The following is a 19,776-nucleotide window of genomic DNA, read 5'->3' as shown; positions in this document are numbered from 1 at the left end:
CCTTTGACCTCTAGAAAACATACGATATGATGACTGTAGCAGGCAGTGTGTGTAACATAAAGACATTGGTCTACACAGAGTCAGTAGGTTTGTAATGCTGGGGCATGGCTGCATGGGGCAGATCTCTTACTGTAGTTCCATAACACTGTTAAAGGGACAATGTTGCACAGGTATGTGACGTGGGAAAGGTGTGTATATCTGAATGTGGCTCATAGATAGTGTGGACAAAACACCCTCTCTCATCCTCAGGGACGGTCCTTCACTCTGACCAAAGGGTATTAGATTGGGATTCTGACTGACAGTCAGCAGAGGTTGTTGAGTAACCCACTGACTCTCCTTTGGAAACACGCTGAACTACTACTGTTACTGCACCATAGAACACAACTCTACCTCCTCATAACATTACACCAAGTGGGCTTTCTTCAGGGAGTGAGTGTTTGTGCTTTGTATACCAGTGTCCATTCTCAGTCCCTACCTTTCGCCTCGAGAGAGAGAGTGTGTGAGACAGTAGGAGTGTGAGCATGTGTAAATTGTTCCTCCAGTCATGCTCTGCTCTCATCCAGCCACAACAGTATGGCCCTGCTCTGCATCATAAATAACACAGTCTTAACGATCATGTGGCTTTACTACTAACAGCACATGGTGGGGTCCCTCCCTCCTATTATCTGACAGGACGGGGCTGAGCAGGGAGGGCCATGGGGAAACCCCTACAACCATTAAAATAGCTATGGTTCATCTCCACGTGGAAGGGGTTAGGATTAGGGGGAGGGACTCAGTTTTAAGTTTCCTTGCATTCGTTTGCTCCCTTGGCCTTCTTTTCTGCTATTGTAGACTCTCATCCATCTACTACCAGCATTTCAACTATTAATACAGAGGAATGGAGACAATCTGTTCCTCACCTTTGTAGCCATTTTGGGTGCTGTAGTTAATCCGGATCTGCTGGGCGTGGGCCTGGGGCTGCTGGGGGGCAGGAGAGGTGAACAGGGCTTGGGGGGCGGCGCTGAACACGGGGCTCTGGCCGGGTACAGTATGGGGGGAGGAGGCTGGGGAAAGAAGCTGGACTGGAACAGGGGCTGGGGGGGAGACGACCGGCAGGGGCAGGTCCACCTTGGGCTGCCTGAGACCCTGAGCAGCCTGGGCTGATGGAGAGCCCTGCTGGGGAGCTGGCAGCGGCCTGGGTAGTGGTACAGGGGTGGAGGTGGTGACCTGGGCCAGGGGCGACTGCTGGAAGGTGGGGGGGTGGAAGGCCTTGTCTGGGGGGGAGGAACTACGGATGATGGGGGGCCCCAGGAGAGCATCAAGGTGGGGGCTGCTGCTCAGGATGGAGGAGGATGTGGTGGATGGAGGGGAGGGGATGGAGTGGGGCAGTCCGGGGGCAGGGAGGTCCTGGGTAGGGGTGACCCCTGTGAACTGAGGGGGGTCAAAGAGACCCGCCATGTCCTGGTTGAACTCCACCATGTCCTGGTTGTTGATGAGCTGCAGCATGTCTGAGGAGAGATGGGGATATAGTTAGAGTACTCCATAGATTGAGAGAACCAGAGACAGAGAGAGACAGGGGATGCCTTGTTAACCATGACATTGCCACAGAAATCAGGAGAAATGGAGCAGAGATAAAACCCTGTAACCCAATCGGAGCGTTTCATGATTGTCAACTAAAAGCTTAAATTAAGACTTGAACCATTGGGTGACTGATTGACAGAGCATTTCTCCCAGCTCTCTCACCACACCACATGGTAATGGGTCACTTAATCTCTGCCCTAACTCAACTAGAAAACACCAAGAACTGGGCTCAAAGTGTCCCAGAGTAGGTGCTGATCTAAGATCAGTTTTGATCATAATGAATCAGATTATCATGAACACAAAAGATCTGATCCTAGAACAGCACTCATACTCAGATACTTTGTGGATATGGGCCCTGATCTGAGAAGTAGAGCAGGACAGTAAATGGGGCCAGCTCAGTGCAGTCCTGGTCAGTGGTCAGTAATGCAGTTATTATGGGGCCACTGCAGCAGAGCAGACTGGCTCTATGCCACTCTAATGGGCTCCAAAAGGGCCACAGCGAGACAGGCAACACAATAGACACTATGACCACAGTCACACCATCCCAGACCTGCAGCTACTTCACTACTATTCACAGCATTATGATGCACACGGCCTGTCAAAAGGACAACAACCCTGAGTAGGTGAGGATGGAGACGCAAGAAGAATTGAGTGTTGATGAAAATGCACCCTCCACGTAAACATGGCATGGTAGCACTTTACATTAGAACATGGAACGGAGTAATAGTAACAAGTTAATTACTCACACTGAAAACCTTATTCTCTAATAATAATATTAATACAACAGGACGTGTTTTATGGTAATACACTGTATAGGATACTTGTTTCATCAGCTAGAGATGCTCACAATTATTGTCTATGAGAAACCTTCGTTAGTACAGTATAGCTTATTCTTCTGGATTTCCAACAGAAATAGGCTGTAGGCTAGGCTATCCCAAATGAGTTTCAGGCAGCACAGTGAGGAGGCTGTTCCCTGGCAAGGAGAAAGACCATTTTGTTTCATCTTAGACCCAATTATCAAGCTAATAGTCATATGTTATAAGGACTAGGTCCAGTAATAACGGAACACACTTCATGCTTCTGCCTTTGCTTCTGCTCTCTGTCTGCACTGCCACACCAGTCTGACTAGCCTGGATTTGTAAACCAATGTTTTGTATGAGGTGATTGCTGCCGACCAATCAGAAAGTGCCTCAGACACTTGCAATGCAGACCAGCCCCCAAGATAGAAAGAGAGGAAGCACTTGTGGTTTCAATGAGAAGGGGTTACTATGGGACAATTTAGTGCTGGGTTACTCTCGGTCAATTTTTAGGGTGGATGCGTGGAATCAATGAAGGGTGAGATGCTGCAGCAGAGCACTTGTTGGCAAACAACCATTGATTATACTGACAAATAACATTAGTTAATATCACCAACGAATCGAATAGACACCATTTAATTGAATGCACTGATGCATTAACGTAACTAGGTTCGATATAATGTAACTAATTTAAATATAAACGATTAACATTTTATTAATAAGACTGCAACATATGATTCATTCATACATAAATATGATTTATAAATGGATGGGAAAAAGCAACCATCAGATCATGATTCATGTTATAGACCTATTTCACGCCTCTTGAAATGAACCCGACAGGGAATGCTCGACATTAACCTCGTCGTGACGTAAGTAGGACAAGTTGGAGGGGGCGGGGCACATTGTAACTAGCGTCTGTTCCGTTCATCACACACAAGTTAGCAGTGAAATATCAGCTCGTGTAGTATGCACATTGTTTTAACTTATCAATGTCATGCAAAATAGCAGATACAAACGTGTCTAGAGTTCGATCAGAACCAAAACGCAAAAACGAGAGCAGCAACAACAGAAAAACAAACACCGAACTCAGACAGTAGCTAGCTAGTTCCATAAGGTTAGCTAGGATTCTCATCGACCCTGAGGGAAGGCTTCCTTCTCCTACTACCACATAACGTTACTGTTTGAGTCAAATACAAAACTCTTACATTTGATTTAAGGGCATAACTAATGTTAGTTAGCTAACTTGCTAACATGACAACTAACTAAGCTGTACATCATTCAACATTTCTCACTGGGTGCCTATTCGTAGTTAATGGTACCTCACTCAGTAACGTTATGTGTACAAGCTGTTTCATGTATATGTTGCTGCTATTGCTGTCACTTGTTTGGCTAGCTAGCTAACATTCGCAACAACAATCGCTAACTAGCTATGGATAGTTAGCTAAAACTAGCTAACGCGTTACCAAGTTCAAGTTGTCCGTTTTGCTAGCTAGCTTACTAGTAAGCTTAACGTTCTTACCATCAATGTCATTGAGCAGAGCCGTGTCAATATCGCTGGGGTCATTTAGGGATATGGTTGGATCCAGATTATCCAGTGACTGATCGTCAAAAGACAAGTTCATTTTTGCTGTCTCGTTATGGTTAACTAACTCACTGTGGCTAAACATTTACGATTTCCACTTAAATCGATGTTTGTGTATCTAGCTACATTTGCAATAATTCCAGTGAGATAAACTCAAATTCTGTTATTGATCTGTCAAATAGTGCCTTCTTCTGTCTTCATATTGATGCCCAAGAGTCACGCTAAACAGTGCTCATTGAGGATCCACATGCTTTGCTAGCTAGTTACGGAGCGCTTAATGAGTGACACTTGTTCTAGCCAATCCCCGACCACCTGTGAATTCTGTCTCCCCCTCCTGGTCTCGTACTTGTTTTGACTGGCAACTCCAGGACGAAATACAGTATGTCCATGGTTTTTACATTTGTGGATGGCTATTGCAAAGAATAAAAAGCAGTGTTCCTTGAAAACTACTATAATGTAGGATGAACACTGTGGGGAAATACATATCCAAAGTTAATAAGCTTCTTCAAGTGCCAAATACATTTACATTTTACATTTAAGTCATTTAGCAGACGCTCTTATCCAGAGCGACTTACAAATTGGAAAGTTCATACATATTCATCCTGGTCCCCCCGTGGGAATTGAACCCTGGTCCCCCCGTGGGAATTGAACCCACAACCCTGGCGTTGCAAGCGCCATGCTCTACCAACTGAGCCACACGGGACCACGTTCAATACATAAATTGAACGTGGAAATATCATGTCATGTTTTTAATATTTGTTTTGTTTCGTGGTCTGCACTTATATAATGCATTAATGACGTTTTATAATAGAGAAAATTGTATTGTACTCTGGAAAACAACAACATGGGTATGTTTATTATGGGCTTGTCCTTAACAGCCAATCAACGCCAAGCAGGGGTGGGCTAACAACTGTTCATGCTTGTGTGGCCCGTAGTGATGACTGCCTGTAGAACCAGAGAAATCGACCAATGGGGAACTCGGAAACCGAGTGGGGTGATCTGACATCACGACTTTGCCTCCCGTGGTTACATCATGTATTTCTCCTGGAGTAGTGGAGGGAAAGGGGGAGCAGGCTAAATATACGGAGGGACATACGTACAGTGCCCAGTGCGGCTTCAAAACTTTTAGGGCAAGACGAGATTAACAGGGTTGATTTAACAAAGCTCATGTCCCCTTTGGTTGGACAATGACATGTATTATAAACTCAAAGCAAACAACATTTTCTTCAAACAATAAATAACAAAAACAAATATTATTCAAACCATGGTATTAACACAAAGTAATGGCTCTCTAAATGACCATTCAATAATCAGCAATAATAACCTTGATCAAATTATCCGATATGTGGATTGTAGTAGGACATGTGAGCCGTGTGTGAGCTCACCAAAACACAAGCACACACAAAGGGGGCACAACAAAGGTGTGGTACTGGAAAGAAATGGGTCAACAACCGACAGTAGCACAGCTGCAAACTAGATGTTGAATAGCAAGCAGTGGAGCAGGAGAGATATAGTATATAGGGGCCCGGCCTGCTGTCAGCAGGACTGCCTTTGTTGCCTGGGGCGATTGTTGTCCTGACTGACATGATGCTCTTTTGAATCTGGTAACACACCAGGAGATCAGTGTGATGCTCAACAGGCAGCCAAAGGAGCAGTCAGTTATCAGCATAGATCCAATAGAGAGGTCTATGGGTGTGCAATGTATTCAGTCAGGGAGATCCAGGAGGATCTATACTGAACAAAAATCAAAATGTTGGTCACATGTTTCATGAGCTGAAAAAATTTAAACCCAGAAAATGGCCATACACACAAAAAGCTTATTTCTCTCAAATGTGCACAAATTTGTTTACGTCCCTGTTAGTGAGCATTTCTCATTTGCCAAGATAATCCATCCACCTGACAGGTGTGGCATATCAAGATTAAACAATATGATCATTACACAGGTGCAACTTATGCTGGGGACAATAAATGGCCAGTCTAAAATGTGCAGTTTTATCACACAATACCACAGATATCTCAAGTTTTGAGGGACCGTGCAATTGGCATGCTGACTGCAGGAATGTCCACCAGAACTGTTGCCAGAGAATTTAATGTTAATTTCTCTACCATAAGCTGCCTTAACGTCATTTTAGAGAATTTGGCAATATGTCCAACCGGCCTCACACCACAGACCACGTGTAACCACGCCAGCCCAGGACCTCCACATCCGGCTTCTTCCCCTGCGGGATGGTCTGAGACTAACCACCCGGACAGCTGCTGAAACTGGGTTTGCACAGCTGAAGAATTTCTGCACAAACTGTCAGAAACTGTCTCAAGGAAGCGTATCTGCGCGCTCGTCATTCTCACCAGGGTCTTGACCTGACTGCAGCTCTGCATCGTAACTGACTTCAGTGGGCAAACGCTCACCTCCGATGGCCACTGGCCCGCTGGAGAAGTGCACTCTTCACAGATGAATCCCAGTTGCAACTTTACCGGGCAGATGGCAGACAGCTTGTATGGCATCGTGTGGGCGAGCGGTTTGCTGATGTCAACGTTGTGAACAGTGTGCCCCATGGTGGCGGTGGGGTTATAGTACGGGCAGGCATAAGCTACAGACAACGAACACAATTCCATTTTAATCAATGGCAATTTGAATGCACAGAGATACCGTGATGAGATCCTGAGGCCATTCATCCACCACCATCACCTCATGTTTCAGCATGATAACGCACAGCCCCATGTCGCAATGATCTGTACACAATTCCTGGAAGCTGAACATGTCCCAGCTCTTCCATGGCCTGCATACTCACCAGACAAGTCACCCATTGAGCACGTTTGGGATGCTCTGGATAGATGTGTACAACAGCATGTTCCAGTTCCCGCCAATATCCAGCAAATTCGCACAGCCATTAGAGGGGGAGAATATTCCACAGGCCAAAATCAACAGCCTGATCAACTCTATGCGAAGGAGATGTGTCGTGCGGCATGAGGCAAATGATGGTCACACCAGATACTGACTGGTTTTCTGATCCATGCCCCTACCTTTAAGGTATCTCTATTCCCAGTCATGTGAAATCCATTGATTAGGCCTAATTTATTTATAAAAAGAATTGACTTTCATTTTGTGAACTGTAACTCAGTAAAATCGTTGAAATTGTTGCATGTTGTGTTAATACATCTGGAGTGTCTGCATGGACATCAACAGGAAACAATTACCTTGGCATGGGAGTGGAGGTATAACTATAAGGGGAAAGGTTCAGGGCAGGGGAAACATGCAGTGCTATGAATAACATGGTGCAAGAAGTGAGTCCGTTGCATCACTCAGTGGGCCACTATTCCAGGTTGAACCATGAGCTTGTCTCTGCCTGAATTTACCATGTGTGTTCACTATCATATTTCATATACTAACTCCATCGCAAGGACAAATGTAATACACACACAAGAAAATAACCACAAACAAATTGTTGGTAGAGGTCACACGTTGCTAGTGTTTTATTGGTTAATACGTGCATAATCGGGTCACACAATAGAAAGCTGAAACCAAAGTAATGAATTGCAGAACAGCACAGCCATAGAACACCCACGTTATCATACAGGTGGGACAAGAGTTCTCCTGACCAGTTAGTCTAGACCAGAACCTTTCCCAGTCAGGAAAAACAGCTGTTCCTCAACAGAACACCGGAGGACACAATTTCCAGCTCCCCCATGTCCATACTCAGTGAGCAAAACTGGTTGAAAAAACATTTCAACTAGTTTAGCTGTTGAAATCAAATATTTTCAACCAGTTTTGCAGGTAGTGAAGAGATACATTGGGTTACAATGTCCAGTAGCTCATTCCTGTTGCAACCCAACAGGTCCATATGTTCCATAGCAACCCAACAGGTTCACATGTTCCATAGCAACCCAACAGGTTCACATGTTCCATAGCAACCCAACAGGTTCACACAACCATTTGATCGGAGGACAGCCATAAAAGAGTAAGCATATACATAGAACTCTTTCTGGTTAAAAATAAATAAAAATAAAAAATTTAAGTGACACAGAAATCAACTGTTTAAATGATCAAGTGAGATGTTACATTTTTTCAGTAACAAAGAATCTTAGTTCAAACATCTCTATGCTTTGTCCAGTCTTAAGACAGTTGAAACATCTCTATGCTTTGTCCAGTCTTAAGACAGTTGAAACATCTCTATGCTTTGTCCAGTCTTAAGACAGTTGAAACATCTCTATGCTTTGTCCAGTCTTAAGACAGTTGAAACATCTCTATGCTTTGTCCAGTCGTAAGACAGTTGAAACATCTCTATGCTTTGTCCAGTCTTAAGACAGTTGAAACATCTCTATGCTTTGTCCAGTCTTAAGACAGTTGAAACATCTCTATGCTTTGTTCAGTCTTAAGACAGTTGAAACATCTCTATGCTTTGTCCAGTCTTAAGACAGTTGAAACATCTCTATGCTTTGTCCAGTCTTAAGACAGTTGAAACATCTCTATGCTTTGTCCAGTCTTAAGACAGTTGAAACATCTCTATGCTTTGTCCAGTCTTAAGACAGTTCAAACATCTCTATGCTTTGTCCAGTCTTAAGACAGTTGAAACATCTCTATGCTTTGTCCAGTCTTAAGACAGTTCAAACATCTCTATGCTTTGTCCAGTCTTAAGACAGTTGAAACATCTCTATGCTTTGTTCAGTCTTAAGACATAAGAGGAACAGCAGCTGTTTATTGTAAAATGTCTGCTACTATTTCATAAGAGGTGTAATTAAAGCAATACAATACCAAATAGGACAAGAATGAAACAGAGTTAAAGCTCATTAATAACAGTTTATTCTGTTACAGTATTCTAAAACACATTCAAACATTAATGCCCAAGACAAATCATACAAATAATGTACTTCTTTCTAATATCACCCTCCAACATTTATAAATGATTGTTACAAATAATGTTTTATCTGGAAGCAGATGTTTTTTCAATAAAATACAGTAAGGTCTTTTCTTACAAATATTACATTTTATTTAAATGAGTATCTCATTTACAGTATAATACATGTAATTTTGCTAAGTATATAAGGATACTTGCAAGTAAACACATAGTTCCTATTGAAGTGAAACGTCATGGCGTTTTGTCGTTATTAATTTGGTGTTAATTGTAGAAGCTTTATAAGCATGAACTTTGAAAAGTACTGGCATAAGAGTTGAAATGAAGAACAAACCTCTTTTGCCTCAAAGGTCTACAGCCCATGTTTTCCTGACAACAGGAAGAGAATGTTATGGCCTCATCTAACTCCATTACCTATTGTAGATAAGCAAAGTACAATAGAATGTTAACAGGTTAAAAGGGGCAGTCCCACTAGCAGAGTGACAGCCCACAGCTACCACCCACTGTAATCCTCAAAAATAAAAGACAGGAAGCTTTACCAAACAATTCAGACCACAGTAAAAAATAACATTTTTGGCCATCCTTCCGAAGCACATCCAAACCTATTTCTGTTCCACACATGTATGAGTAAAGAGAGGAGAGCAGGGGAGCTTCCCCAAAGTAGAAAGGATTTGGGAGGAATTAATTTTCCTGCATGACATTACTGTACATATACAACCAGGAGACCAAACAATACATTAAGGAGTTAGCCTTACGACTTAGCGACCTACACAAAAGCTAATAATTCAGTTTGACTTTAAAACATGTACTGCAGGTAATACTCACATATTTCTGATGTATATACATATATTTATGTAAACATACGTACAATTCTTTTTACAATAACTACATGTATAAGCGTTTGCAATAACTATTTTCTGTGAAGTATGCTACCAATACGCCATCATAAAATGACAATTTGATTCGATTTTCAGTGCCATATATTTCATCTGCACTTTTCCTTTAATTTCCATATCAGGAGTGTCAGTTTTTCTATTTACGACTGTAAAGTGTGCTTTGTAGAGCAGAAAAGGGCTGAAATTTCATAAAGATATAAAATCATATGCAATTAGTCTAAGAAAATGTCTTGTGTCCTATAAAAACAGTTCCCATCTTATTAACACAAGGATAAACATACTGAAACGTTCAAGGGTCCAAAAGTGCATAAAGCTCATTAAATTGGTCTCATCATAGTAGAAGGGGAAGGAAAACATTGAAGAATAGCCCAATATTAGAAGATACCAGTGGAGGCTGCTGAAGGGAGGACGGCTTATAATAACGTCTGGAAAGAAGTGAATGGAATGTCATAAAACACATGGAAACCATGTGTTTGATGTTGTTGATACCTTTCCACTGATTCTGCTCCAGCCATTACCACGTTCCCGCCCTTCCCAATTAAGGTGCCACCAACCTCCTCTGATAAACAATTACTAAATTAGTTTGTCATTAAAACCTCTTTGGAAGAACAAACTCAAAATCGCTTCACTTACATAGTGTACAGGTAGTACCAGAGTGGACCGTCACTGCTGCAACTCATACGGCTGTTTTACCGTTGTAGTGGTAGTATTAATCACATTCCATTTGTCACATGCGCCGAATACAACAGGTATAGGTAGACCTTACTATGAAACGCTTACTTACAAGCCCTTAACCAACAATGCAGTTTTAGGAAAAATAAGAGTTATTATATTTACTAAATTAACTAAAGTAAAAAATAAAAGAGCAACAATAAAATAACAATAACGAGGCTATATACAGTGGTAGCGGTAATGAGTCAATGTATTGTACCGGTACCCCCTGTATACTATCGATCACAAATATTTGGTGGGTGTTACTTATGTTCTGATTGAAAATACTATTTTGGACCCTTTCCTTCCCCTACAGTATGTACACCACACAATATAACATGGAGGGAAGTTGACAACAGCTTTTCAAAGAGGAAAGCAAATATAAAAGCTGTGTGACAGATATTTGCTGTGGTGCCATAGGGCTTGAACCTTGACATGGCTGCTTACAGCTATATATATTCTTTCCTTCTCCCTTTTGAAATGTGTAAACAGACAGATACAGGTAAGTAATGTTTGCCATTTGGCCCTGCAGAACTATTGTGCCATAATTGAGTAATACTAGCATGGAGTCTGTCAAACAGTAGTCTTTCCTCATGCATTGCCTTTCCCTGTACCAACATTTCACAACTGTAGAATGGGTAATGAAAGGGTTAAGGAAACCTAAAAAGGAACATGAGTAAAAAAAGGAAAAAGAGGCACCTACATAGTGCAGCGCTAGTACATAGTACAGTACAAACCGTTAAAATAATACATTCATAAACGATTCATAAGCTACATATATTAAAATAACACAGTACTCCTCTGTTTGTATAGACTATATCCTCGGTCTGCTTTTTCACAAGGATTTTTTCTGTTAAGCTTCACACCTTCAGAGGAACATAGAGACGAGGTTTTGTCATTTTATCCTCCTCCTCACAATGTTAGGTTATATCCTCCTTAGGGTAGCTAGCTGCAGATGAGATACAAGACGGCAGACATGTCCCACACTGACAGACGGATCGAAACCTCAATAGTAATACATGATGCAACGCGGCTGGGGAGGCGGACAGCAAGCATGGTCCTCTGCAGGAGGAGGATTGGTGTTCAGTTCAGTAGCTACACTGCTGCTTGGCAGGGGTGGCGGATTGGGCAAGTGGGTCGGAGGGGGGATACCTAGGTACTGTAGATGCCTCAGAGAGAGAGGTTTCCTGGGGGAGAGTCTACAAGGCAAAGAGGGCATCCTCCGTCCGTTCAGCCTTCTTGCGGGTGCCGCTGGGGGCGCTGAGAGGGGGACCAGGCTCATCACCAGGGAGCGATGGTAAGGAATCGACCACCTTCGCTCGATCCTCCAGAAACTTATCAAACTCTAGAGGAAGAGGAGAGAAAACCCCTGTTAACAGCAGGACATATAAAAATGGTTAGTCAGTTGTTGACTTTTTGCATAGAGATCCTTATTGCTGCACCTTCTGGAGAGGCACAGTACTGCATGTTTATGCCCCACATCAGCAGTGAAACACCTGATTCAGCCAATCAATGTGTTGAAGATCAGTAGATTGGTTGAATCAGGTGTGATGGTACTAAGCTGAGACAAAAGCCTGCAGTTCTGCGGCTCTCCAGGAGCAGGATTGAGAATAACAGCACAAAGGCTGCATTTAAACAGGCAGCCCAATTCTGATCTGATTGGATTGGTCAAAAGACCAATTAAGTGGCAAAAGATCAGAATTAGGTTGCCTGTGTAAACGCAGCCTAATATATCAAGTACTAAAGAGCTGATCAGAGAATTTTGACACACAAATTAAGAAACTGAATCTATGCCACATTTAATGAGACCTTCTACATGAGACATGCACAGTATCAAGTGTTAGTGCCCTGAATCCATCCATACCTTCACTCGTCACCCCTTCCTCACCATCTAAACCATCGCCTTTCTATTCAGAGGAGAAGAAATGGAAATCAGTGAATCCATAACATTTGTGGGCAAGTCTGACAGGAGGATCACACAACCATTGACTCACCAAGATGAGTTACAGTAAATGGACATTGTTAGGAGTCAAAGTCGAAACATTAGTCTTCTCTTAGGTATTGTATAAGAATGGGTTGCAAAATTATTTCCCAAAACCCCCTTGTTTTCCTTAAATCTCAGAGTAGAATTCACAGATTTCCTCTTGATTCCAAGAATCTTCCAACAAGGATTTCTTGAGAACCAGGGGATTTTGGGGAAGTTACTGACATGTTACAACCCTACGTACAAGTTGACTAAGCTACTTACCTTCCTGACTCCTACAGGACACCATTCACAACTCAGGGAGGTCACTCTCACACAGTGCTTTTGTACTGACATTGAGGTACTTCAAGAACATGTACTTTCCACCACTGTGATGGACCCATGCTTCAATAGATCCATCCACTCGTCCATCCAACTTTTCAGAACCTGTTTGCTCTGCTATATCCCTTTAACAACAGAACCTGTGACTACCTTTCACATTCATCAGGGAGAACCACTGTAGCATCACCTGGTGTGATGTGATATGATACAGTACCAATGTCATCTTTAGACAGGCAGGTTGTATTCTCCACTCCAATACATTCTCTAGATTAGCATTATGGTAGCATGTGGGAGATGTACTATCTCATAGGTCCCTGTTATATCACTCTCATCATTGGTGGAAAACCATTAGTCAGATAATGAATGGATGGAAGATGGTCAACTAAAGTTTAGAACACTACATGTGATCTACCTGGTTACGTGAGATGGATAGAAATGTGACTAAAGAAAAAGGAGAGAGAAAAGAGGAGAGAGAGAAGAGAGCGAGAGAAATCAAGGTAAAGAAGTCTCACCACATCAGCACAGAGCCACTCCTCTATGTCATCCATGACAGAGGACTGCGATACGGGGATCTATGGAGCAAAGCCATGGACAAACCCAGCGGACGGCACAAAGCCACACCATAATAAACCCACCGCCACACCCACCCAACAACACAACAGAACAAAGAAACGACAAAAACAAAAGAAAAACAACAAGAAAAGATTCACCGGAGGCTCTTAGAGGAAAATGACAAATAACAAAAACAAAGCCATCAAACCAAAACCAAGATCAGAGGAAGAGAACAGCAGACACATGGCAGTGGTCCTCAGACAGTCCCTATGTGTGCAGGTTCCTTCATCATGTTCAACTCATTGATGTATTATGCATAGGGACAGGATTTCTAGCTGACTACATGACCTGACCAGGAAAAAAGCACAAAAAAAAGAAAAGAATTGGGTCCCTGGGCATAGGCTATTACCAGTTCATAGGCTATTACCAGTTCATAGGCAATAACCAGTTCATAGGCAATAACCAGTTCATAGGCAATAACCAGTTCATAGGCAATAACCAGGGCCCAGAGTTTTACCTGGGTCAAATCACATGGTCAGAATTCTGGGAAAACTCTGGTCCCAGACCACTTCCCAGGTATTTATTTTGTCCTTGTTAGTTCTAATGAGTAGGCATGGAAGTTATGTAACACTGTTAATTAGTCCAGGTCATTAGTCAATTAACAGATCAGCCAATTCACATGATTCAATCATTTGTTGGAAGGACAACCTGCAAAAACACAGGGACCACCGAAGACTGGGAATGAGGACTAATGTCATAATGACACACAAGCACACACAGAGCATGAGCAACTCTGGCTGCATGACATCATGCAGTGATAGTGAGAATGGAAAGGAAAAGGTGAGAGGGTGGATGCCATGGTTTGTGTGTCACGTGGAGGTCGAAGTGACTCAGAGTACAGTACCAGCAATCAGGACTGATAGGAGACGGGTCAATGGTCATGAAGGCTGCCCTAACATTTGCCTATATGCACAGGTCTAGGATCAGCTTACACTCCTGGTTTAATGGTTCTGGGTAAAAGTATACCCATATGCACAGATCTAGGATCAGTTTACCTTCCCCAGATCCTAACCTGAACCATTAATTAAAACATCCGTGTAACGATGTAACTGAATCCTAGCCGATCTCTTCCGATCTCCTTTTAGTTGCTGATCACAAAGATCCAAGAGGAGATACTGAGAAGTTACACAGACTAGTGGTGTTGAGAGCAGAAGACTATGATGGAGAAGAGATCATGTTCAAGCTGCCAGGCATCTGCATTCACTGATGTCATATCGACAATCTAGTCTTTAGAATCTAGATTCTAACAGATCAAATTCCACTGTTGTGTACCGATATGAGAAGGACATAAACGCATCATGCTCTTAAAGATTCTATCAGATCTTTTGGGACTTTGACGAGAGATGTTGCAACAAAGAATCAAGAAAGGAAAACATCAACGGGTACTGTTGTGTAGGATGCTCCATACACTAAGTCACTAGCGGTAGATAGAAAACTCACTCAAAGGTAAAACAGAGGGTGAGTTACTGTAAGGGAATTCCCCACAGAGTCACGTGATCTGCATAATGATATGAAAGTCAGATCATATGGACTTTCGCTGTCTAGCTAGCTAAACTCCTTTCGAGCAACTTCACAATGTATTGTTTTTAAGCCATATTCACAGATTCCGGTTGTTGAACATTGAACATGGTCAACAAAGTTGACATACAAAAAAAAGTATGTGTACATCCCTTCAAATTACTGGATTCTGCTATTTCAGCCATACCCGTTGCTGACAGGTGTATAAAATCAAGCTCACAGCCATGCAATCTCCAGACAAACATTGGCAGTAGAATGGACTTAATGGAGAGCTCAGTGACTTTCAACGTGGTACCGTAATAGGATGCCACCTTTCCAACAAGTCAGTTTGTAAAATTTCTTCCCTGCTAGAGCTACCCCGGGTCAGCTGTAAGTGTCGTTATTGTAAAGTGGAAACGTCTAGGAGCAAAAACAGCTCAGCCGTAAAGTGGTAGGCCACATAAGCTCACAGAACGGGACTGCCGAGTGCTGAAGTGCGTAAAAATCGTCTGTCCTCGGTTGCAACACTCACTACCGAGTTCCAAACTGCCTCTGGAAGCAACGTCAGCACAATAACTGTTTGTCGGCAGGTTAAGGAAATGGATTTCCATGGCCTAGCAGCCGCACACAAGCCTAAGATCACCATGCACAATGCAAAGCATCGGCTGGAGTGGTGTAAAGCTCGCCGCATTAGACTCTGGAAATGCATTCTCTGGAGTGGTGAATCACGCTTCACCATCTGGGTTTGGTGGATGCCAGGAGAATGCTACCTGCCTGAAAGCATAGTGCCAACTGTAAAGTTTGGTGGAGGATGAATAATGGTCTGGGGTGGTTTTTCATGGTTCGGGCTAGGCCCCTTAGTTCCAGTAAAGGGACATCTTAACACTACAGCATACAATGACATTCTAGACGATTCTGTGCTTCCACCTTTATGGCAACAGTTTGGGGAAGGCCCTTTATTGTTTCTGCATGAAATTGCCCCCGTGCACAAAGCAAGGTCCATACAGAAATGGTTTGTCGAGATCGGTGCAGAAGAACTTGACTGGCCTGCCCAGAGCCCTGACCTAAACCCCATTGAACACATTTGGGATTAATTGAAATGCCGACAAAGTCAGGCCTAAATCGCACGACATTAGTGCCTGATCTCACTAATGCTCGTGGCTGAATGGAAACAAATCCCTGCAGCAATGTTCCAACATCTAGTGGAAAGCCTTCCCAGGAGAGTGAAGGCTGTTATAGCAGCAAAGGGGGGACCAACTCCATAATAATGCCCATGATTTCAGAATGAGATGTTCGACGAGCAGCTGTCGACACACCATGGTCAACAGGGTTGACATAGAAGGACCATAATTGAAATAAATAAAGTATGGTACAATATGGAACAGTTTTATACCAATCACAACAGCAATCACTGCGTCAGATAATCAACAGTATTGTAGCTAATAGGTTTAATATGTTAAATGGGTTAATGCACTAGTGTTCAGTTTTAAAACAGGACTACTATGCTAGTTGTCTTTAAATATGTTTAGTATATTATCTCCACTGAACAAAAATAGAAACACAACATGTAAATTGTTTGTCCCATGTGTTGGTCCTAAGCTGATTAAACAGCATGATCATTACACAGGTGCACCTTATGCTGGGAACAATAAAAGGCCACTCTAAAATGTGCAGTTTTGTCACAACACAATGCCACAGATGTCTCAAGTTTTGAGGGATCGTGCAACTGGCATGCTGACTGCAGGAATGTCCACCAGAACTTTTGTTTGCCAGAGAATTTAATGTTAATGTCTTTACCATAAGCCGCCTTAATGTCTTATTAGAGAATTTGGCAGTATGTCCAACCGGCCTCACAATCGCAGACCACGTGTATGGCGTTGTGTGGATGAGCGGTTTGCTGATGTCAACGTTGTGAACAGTGTGCCCCATGGTGGCGGTGGGGTTATAGTACGGGCAGGCATAATCTACAGACAACGAACACAATTGCATTTTATCGATGGTAATTTGAATGCATAGAAATACTGTGAGGAGATCCTGAGGCCCATTCTTTTTTTAAGTATCTGTGACCAACAGATGCATATCTGTATTCCCAGTCATGTGAAGTCCATGGATTAGGGCCTAATGAATTTATTTCAATTGACTAATTTCCTCATATGAACTGGAACTCAGTAACATCTTTGCAATTGTTGCATGTTGCGTTTATATTTTTGTTCAGTGTAGTTCAATAAAATGTATCTATAGACCGTTAGCTTGACAATGCATGTGACAGAGATGAGGATACTTTTCGCTACACAGACGTTGGAACCAGGTCGAATCAGCAATAATGATACTGTTGACAACAAATCTGATGTCAACCATAGAAATAGAATCGCTTTTAAAATGGCCGCCGGTCTATCCATTCTAGACTGACTGACTTGAATGGGGATTCCTGTTCCAGTGATTATATTTCTATAATGTCAACAGCCATGGCAACTTAACCCCTGTTGTGCAGCAGTAAAGTATCTGTACCTCTTCTGGGTTTAGTGTGTGACTGTTAGACATCAACTGTTTGTGACTGATGAAAACCCACACCTGGCCCTGGGGACCAAGCAGACCTTTCACGTCATCCATGAAGGGAGGATGAGAGGACCAGGACCAACAGTAAGAGGGACGGAGTGAAGGGAGTCCGCATTTGTAACAGTAGGTAGGTGTGTGTTTGGATTCAGAATATGCATAACAACTCAGATTCACCAGCTCAGAGGTCCTAGGAGTTTTGATTCCTTTCAGATCACACAAGGACAAATGAAGATTCTAACAGCTTATTTATTCACCATTGTGTGGGTATTGTACAATTGAAGGAGTCTGGCTTTTTCTAACATGTCTCCATTCTACTGTTGGCGCTAGCTGGTTAGCAGTGCTGGGATATGGATTGTCAGGGGGGGGATGGATGGTGATGAGGGTGCCAGCAGTGTAAGTGGGGATATGGATGATGGGGTGATTGGACATAGGGGGAGGACACTGAGGATGGAGTCCTCACCATTCCTTGGGTAATAAGCCAGCTGTCTATGGGCAGCTCCAACTCTGGGTTATCATCCCCTATGACCCTCAGCTGAATCAACAACAGAACAACACCTTACACAAGATAGAAGATAGAGGAAGCCCCAGACCAGAGCAACAGAGCACAGAGAGGAAACAGAGAAATCAAATGCAATGTAACAACCCAGACTGAAGAAACGATGGGGAGAGGAAAGGATGGGGTAACAAACGAGAGGAAAAATACAGAATCATTCCAATTAAAAAGGTGAACGCATGGGGAAAGGAGGAAGAAAATAAGGATAGTTTGAACTTTGTACACTCAGCTGATCACTGAACCCCAGACTGGCAGATGCATTCCATCTGAGGCAATCTCAACTGGCACTGGAGGGTGAAGGGTGTGTGTAATCGGTGTGTGTGTGTGTGTGAGAGAGAGTTTAGATTTCATAATACTTTATGTCTGGCCTTACAGGTGTAGAACCTGATTACAAAGTGCCTTGTTAGTACTGACTGACTGTGGTACAAGAAGTGGAATGAAAAAAATTAATACAAGAGTTTTGACAATTTGAAGGAGAAAAGGTGACATGAAAAAAGTGGAATTCAATAGCATGGTTTCCTATGACCTTTGACACCCATAACGTGACAGAATACTGTCTTACAGAGAGCAATGACGAAGACAAGAGGAAAAAACAACACCAAACACTACTGAGGAATGACAGAATGACCAAGTAATGGGAGTTTTTACTTTAACATGTCTAGAGAGAGCATTACATGTAGCTCTTTAGAATACCTAGTTATACTAGACTACAAGCCATGCGGTAGTATGTGCTTGTTACTCCAACAGTGTAGTTCACCATACAGAGCTGGCTAGCCATGGTCTACTACTGTATTCATCTGGTATTACTCCTGGAAAGTCAGAGGCTGCATCCCAAATGGCACCCTATTCCACTACCTTTTGACCAGGGCACTATATAGGGAATAGGGTGCCATTAGTGGTACAGAGAGCAGGTCAACTAACATCACACTACAGGCCATCACATGCAGAGAGAGGACACCATGAGCTGAGAGATAAACCTCATCAGCCATTTTAACAGCACGGCAACCACACTCTACACTTCATTGTGGGGGGATGTAAATCTAAACTACATCCTCCAGCATGCTTTGGTGCACTCACCCCTCCAGTGGCGTTCTGTTGTCTGACGTCCAGAGCTGAGGCAAGCCCACCCAGGGCTCGAGGGTCCTCGTACTTCACACTGACAACACACACACACAGAAAGAACAAGTTAGAGCCCGTCCCGATATGTGGCATGGAGATGGTTCTGGAAGGCTGAGAGTGGCTAGAACAGGAATGGACAACACCACATTCACAACTCTGGTCCTGGGGGACAGCATATTGCAGGGATTTGTTCCAGCCCAGTTCTAACATACCAGATTACATTGATGTTAGTCTAACTAGAAGACTATGATAAATAGATTTTATTAATCAGGTGTGCCATTGCGGGACTGTGACCAAAAGCCTGCACACACAGCAGTCCGAGTCCGACAGGATCAAAGCTGCAAATCCAATGTAACAGGGTTCTAGAAGTTTGGAAGTGGTTCTAGAAGCCAAGGGGAGAACAAAGCCATACTTTTTGCGTTGATCTGCCAGAGAGCTGGTTCTGGTCTGAGCAAACATGTCAAAGTCGTCTCCAGGGTTGTGGCCCGACAGAGAGGACAGGGTACCACTGACACTATCCCCACCCACATCTGAGAGAGAGAGAGTGAAGGGGAAGAGGGAGGGCAGAGATGCACAGAGAGAGAGGCAGAGGAGAGAAAAGAAAGGAAGAGTTGAGAGAGGGTGTAAAGGGGGTTGTGGGGACAAGAGTAAAATAAATAGATGAGATCTAAATGTCCACAACGACAATCATCATCCCGCACCTGTCCTCTAGAATCAACGACAGTCATCCTCCCG

At 43.1% G+C, this 19,776-nt stretch overlaps 2 protein-coding genes across 3 annotated transcripts in view; both read right to left on the bottom strand.

Moving 5' to 3' along the window:
* srebf1 (sterol regulatory element binding transcription factor 1) overlaps positions 1 to 4,214 on the bottom strand; it is a 30,986-nt gene extending 26,772 nt beyond the window's left edge. For both annotated transcript variants that reach the window (XM_055898434.1, XM_055898435.1), the window contains exons 1-2: positions 3,880 to 4,214; positions 900 to 1,487 (exon numbers count right to left, since the gene is read on the bottom strand). In XM_055898434.1, the coding sequence (XP_055754409.1) occupies positions 900 to 1,487; positions 3,880 to 4,027 (736 nt within the window). In that variant the 5' untranslated portion in view covers positions 4,028 to 4,214. The remainder of the gene's footprint in view (positions 1 to 899; positions 1,488 to 3,879) is intronic.
* Positions 4,215 to 8,717: 4,503 nt separating this feature from the next.
* On the bottom strand, positions 8,718 to 19,599 carry LOC129833686 (TOM1-like protein 2). The gene is made up of 6 exons (XM_055898437.1): positions 19,454 to 19,599; positions 19,000 to 19,078; positions 17,830 to 17,901; positions 13,217 to 13,276; positions 12,264 to 12,306; positions 8,718 to 11,744 (listed from the first exon to the last, which is right to left on the bottom strand). Exons 1-6 carry the CDS (start codon positions 19,498 to 19,500, stop codon positions 11,599 to 11,601), a joined length of 447 nt encoding a protein of 148 aa, XP_055754412.1. The 5' UTR covers positions 19,501 to 19,599; the 3' UTR covers positions 8,718 to 11,598.
* Positions 19,600 to 19,776: the final 177 nt, after the last annotated feature.

The sequence above is a fragment of the Salvelinus fontinalis genome, chromosome 34 (genome assembly GCF_029448725.1).
Source record: "Salvelinus fontinalis isolate EN_2023a chromosome 34, ASM2944872v1, whole genome shotgun sequence".
In the NCBI taxonomy this organism is placed as follows: domain Eukaryota; kingdom Metazoa; phylum Chordata; class Actinopteri; order Salmoniformes; family Salmonidae; genus Salvelinus; species Salvelinus fontinalis.
This window is presented reverse-complemented; position numbering and strand designations above follow the sequence as displayed.

Excerpts from the sequence above, each read along its gene's own strand:
- LOC129833686 (XM_055898437.1), bottom strand. The coding sequence starts at position 19,500 with ATGTTTGCTCAGACCAGAACCAGCTCTCTGGCAGATCAACGCAAAAA. Across the intron at positions 13,277-17,829 it reads GGCTTATTACCCAAGGAATG|ATCCCCGTATCGCAGTCCTC; the intron begins GTGAGGACTCCA and ends TTTGCTCCATAG. Across the intron at positions 12,307-13,216 it reads AGTGGCTCTGTGCTGATGTG|AAAGGCGATGGTTTAGATGG; the intron begins GTGAGACTTCTT and ends TCCTCTGAATAG.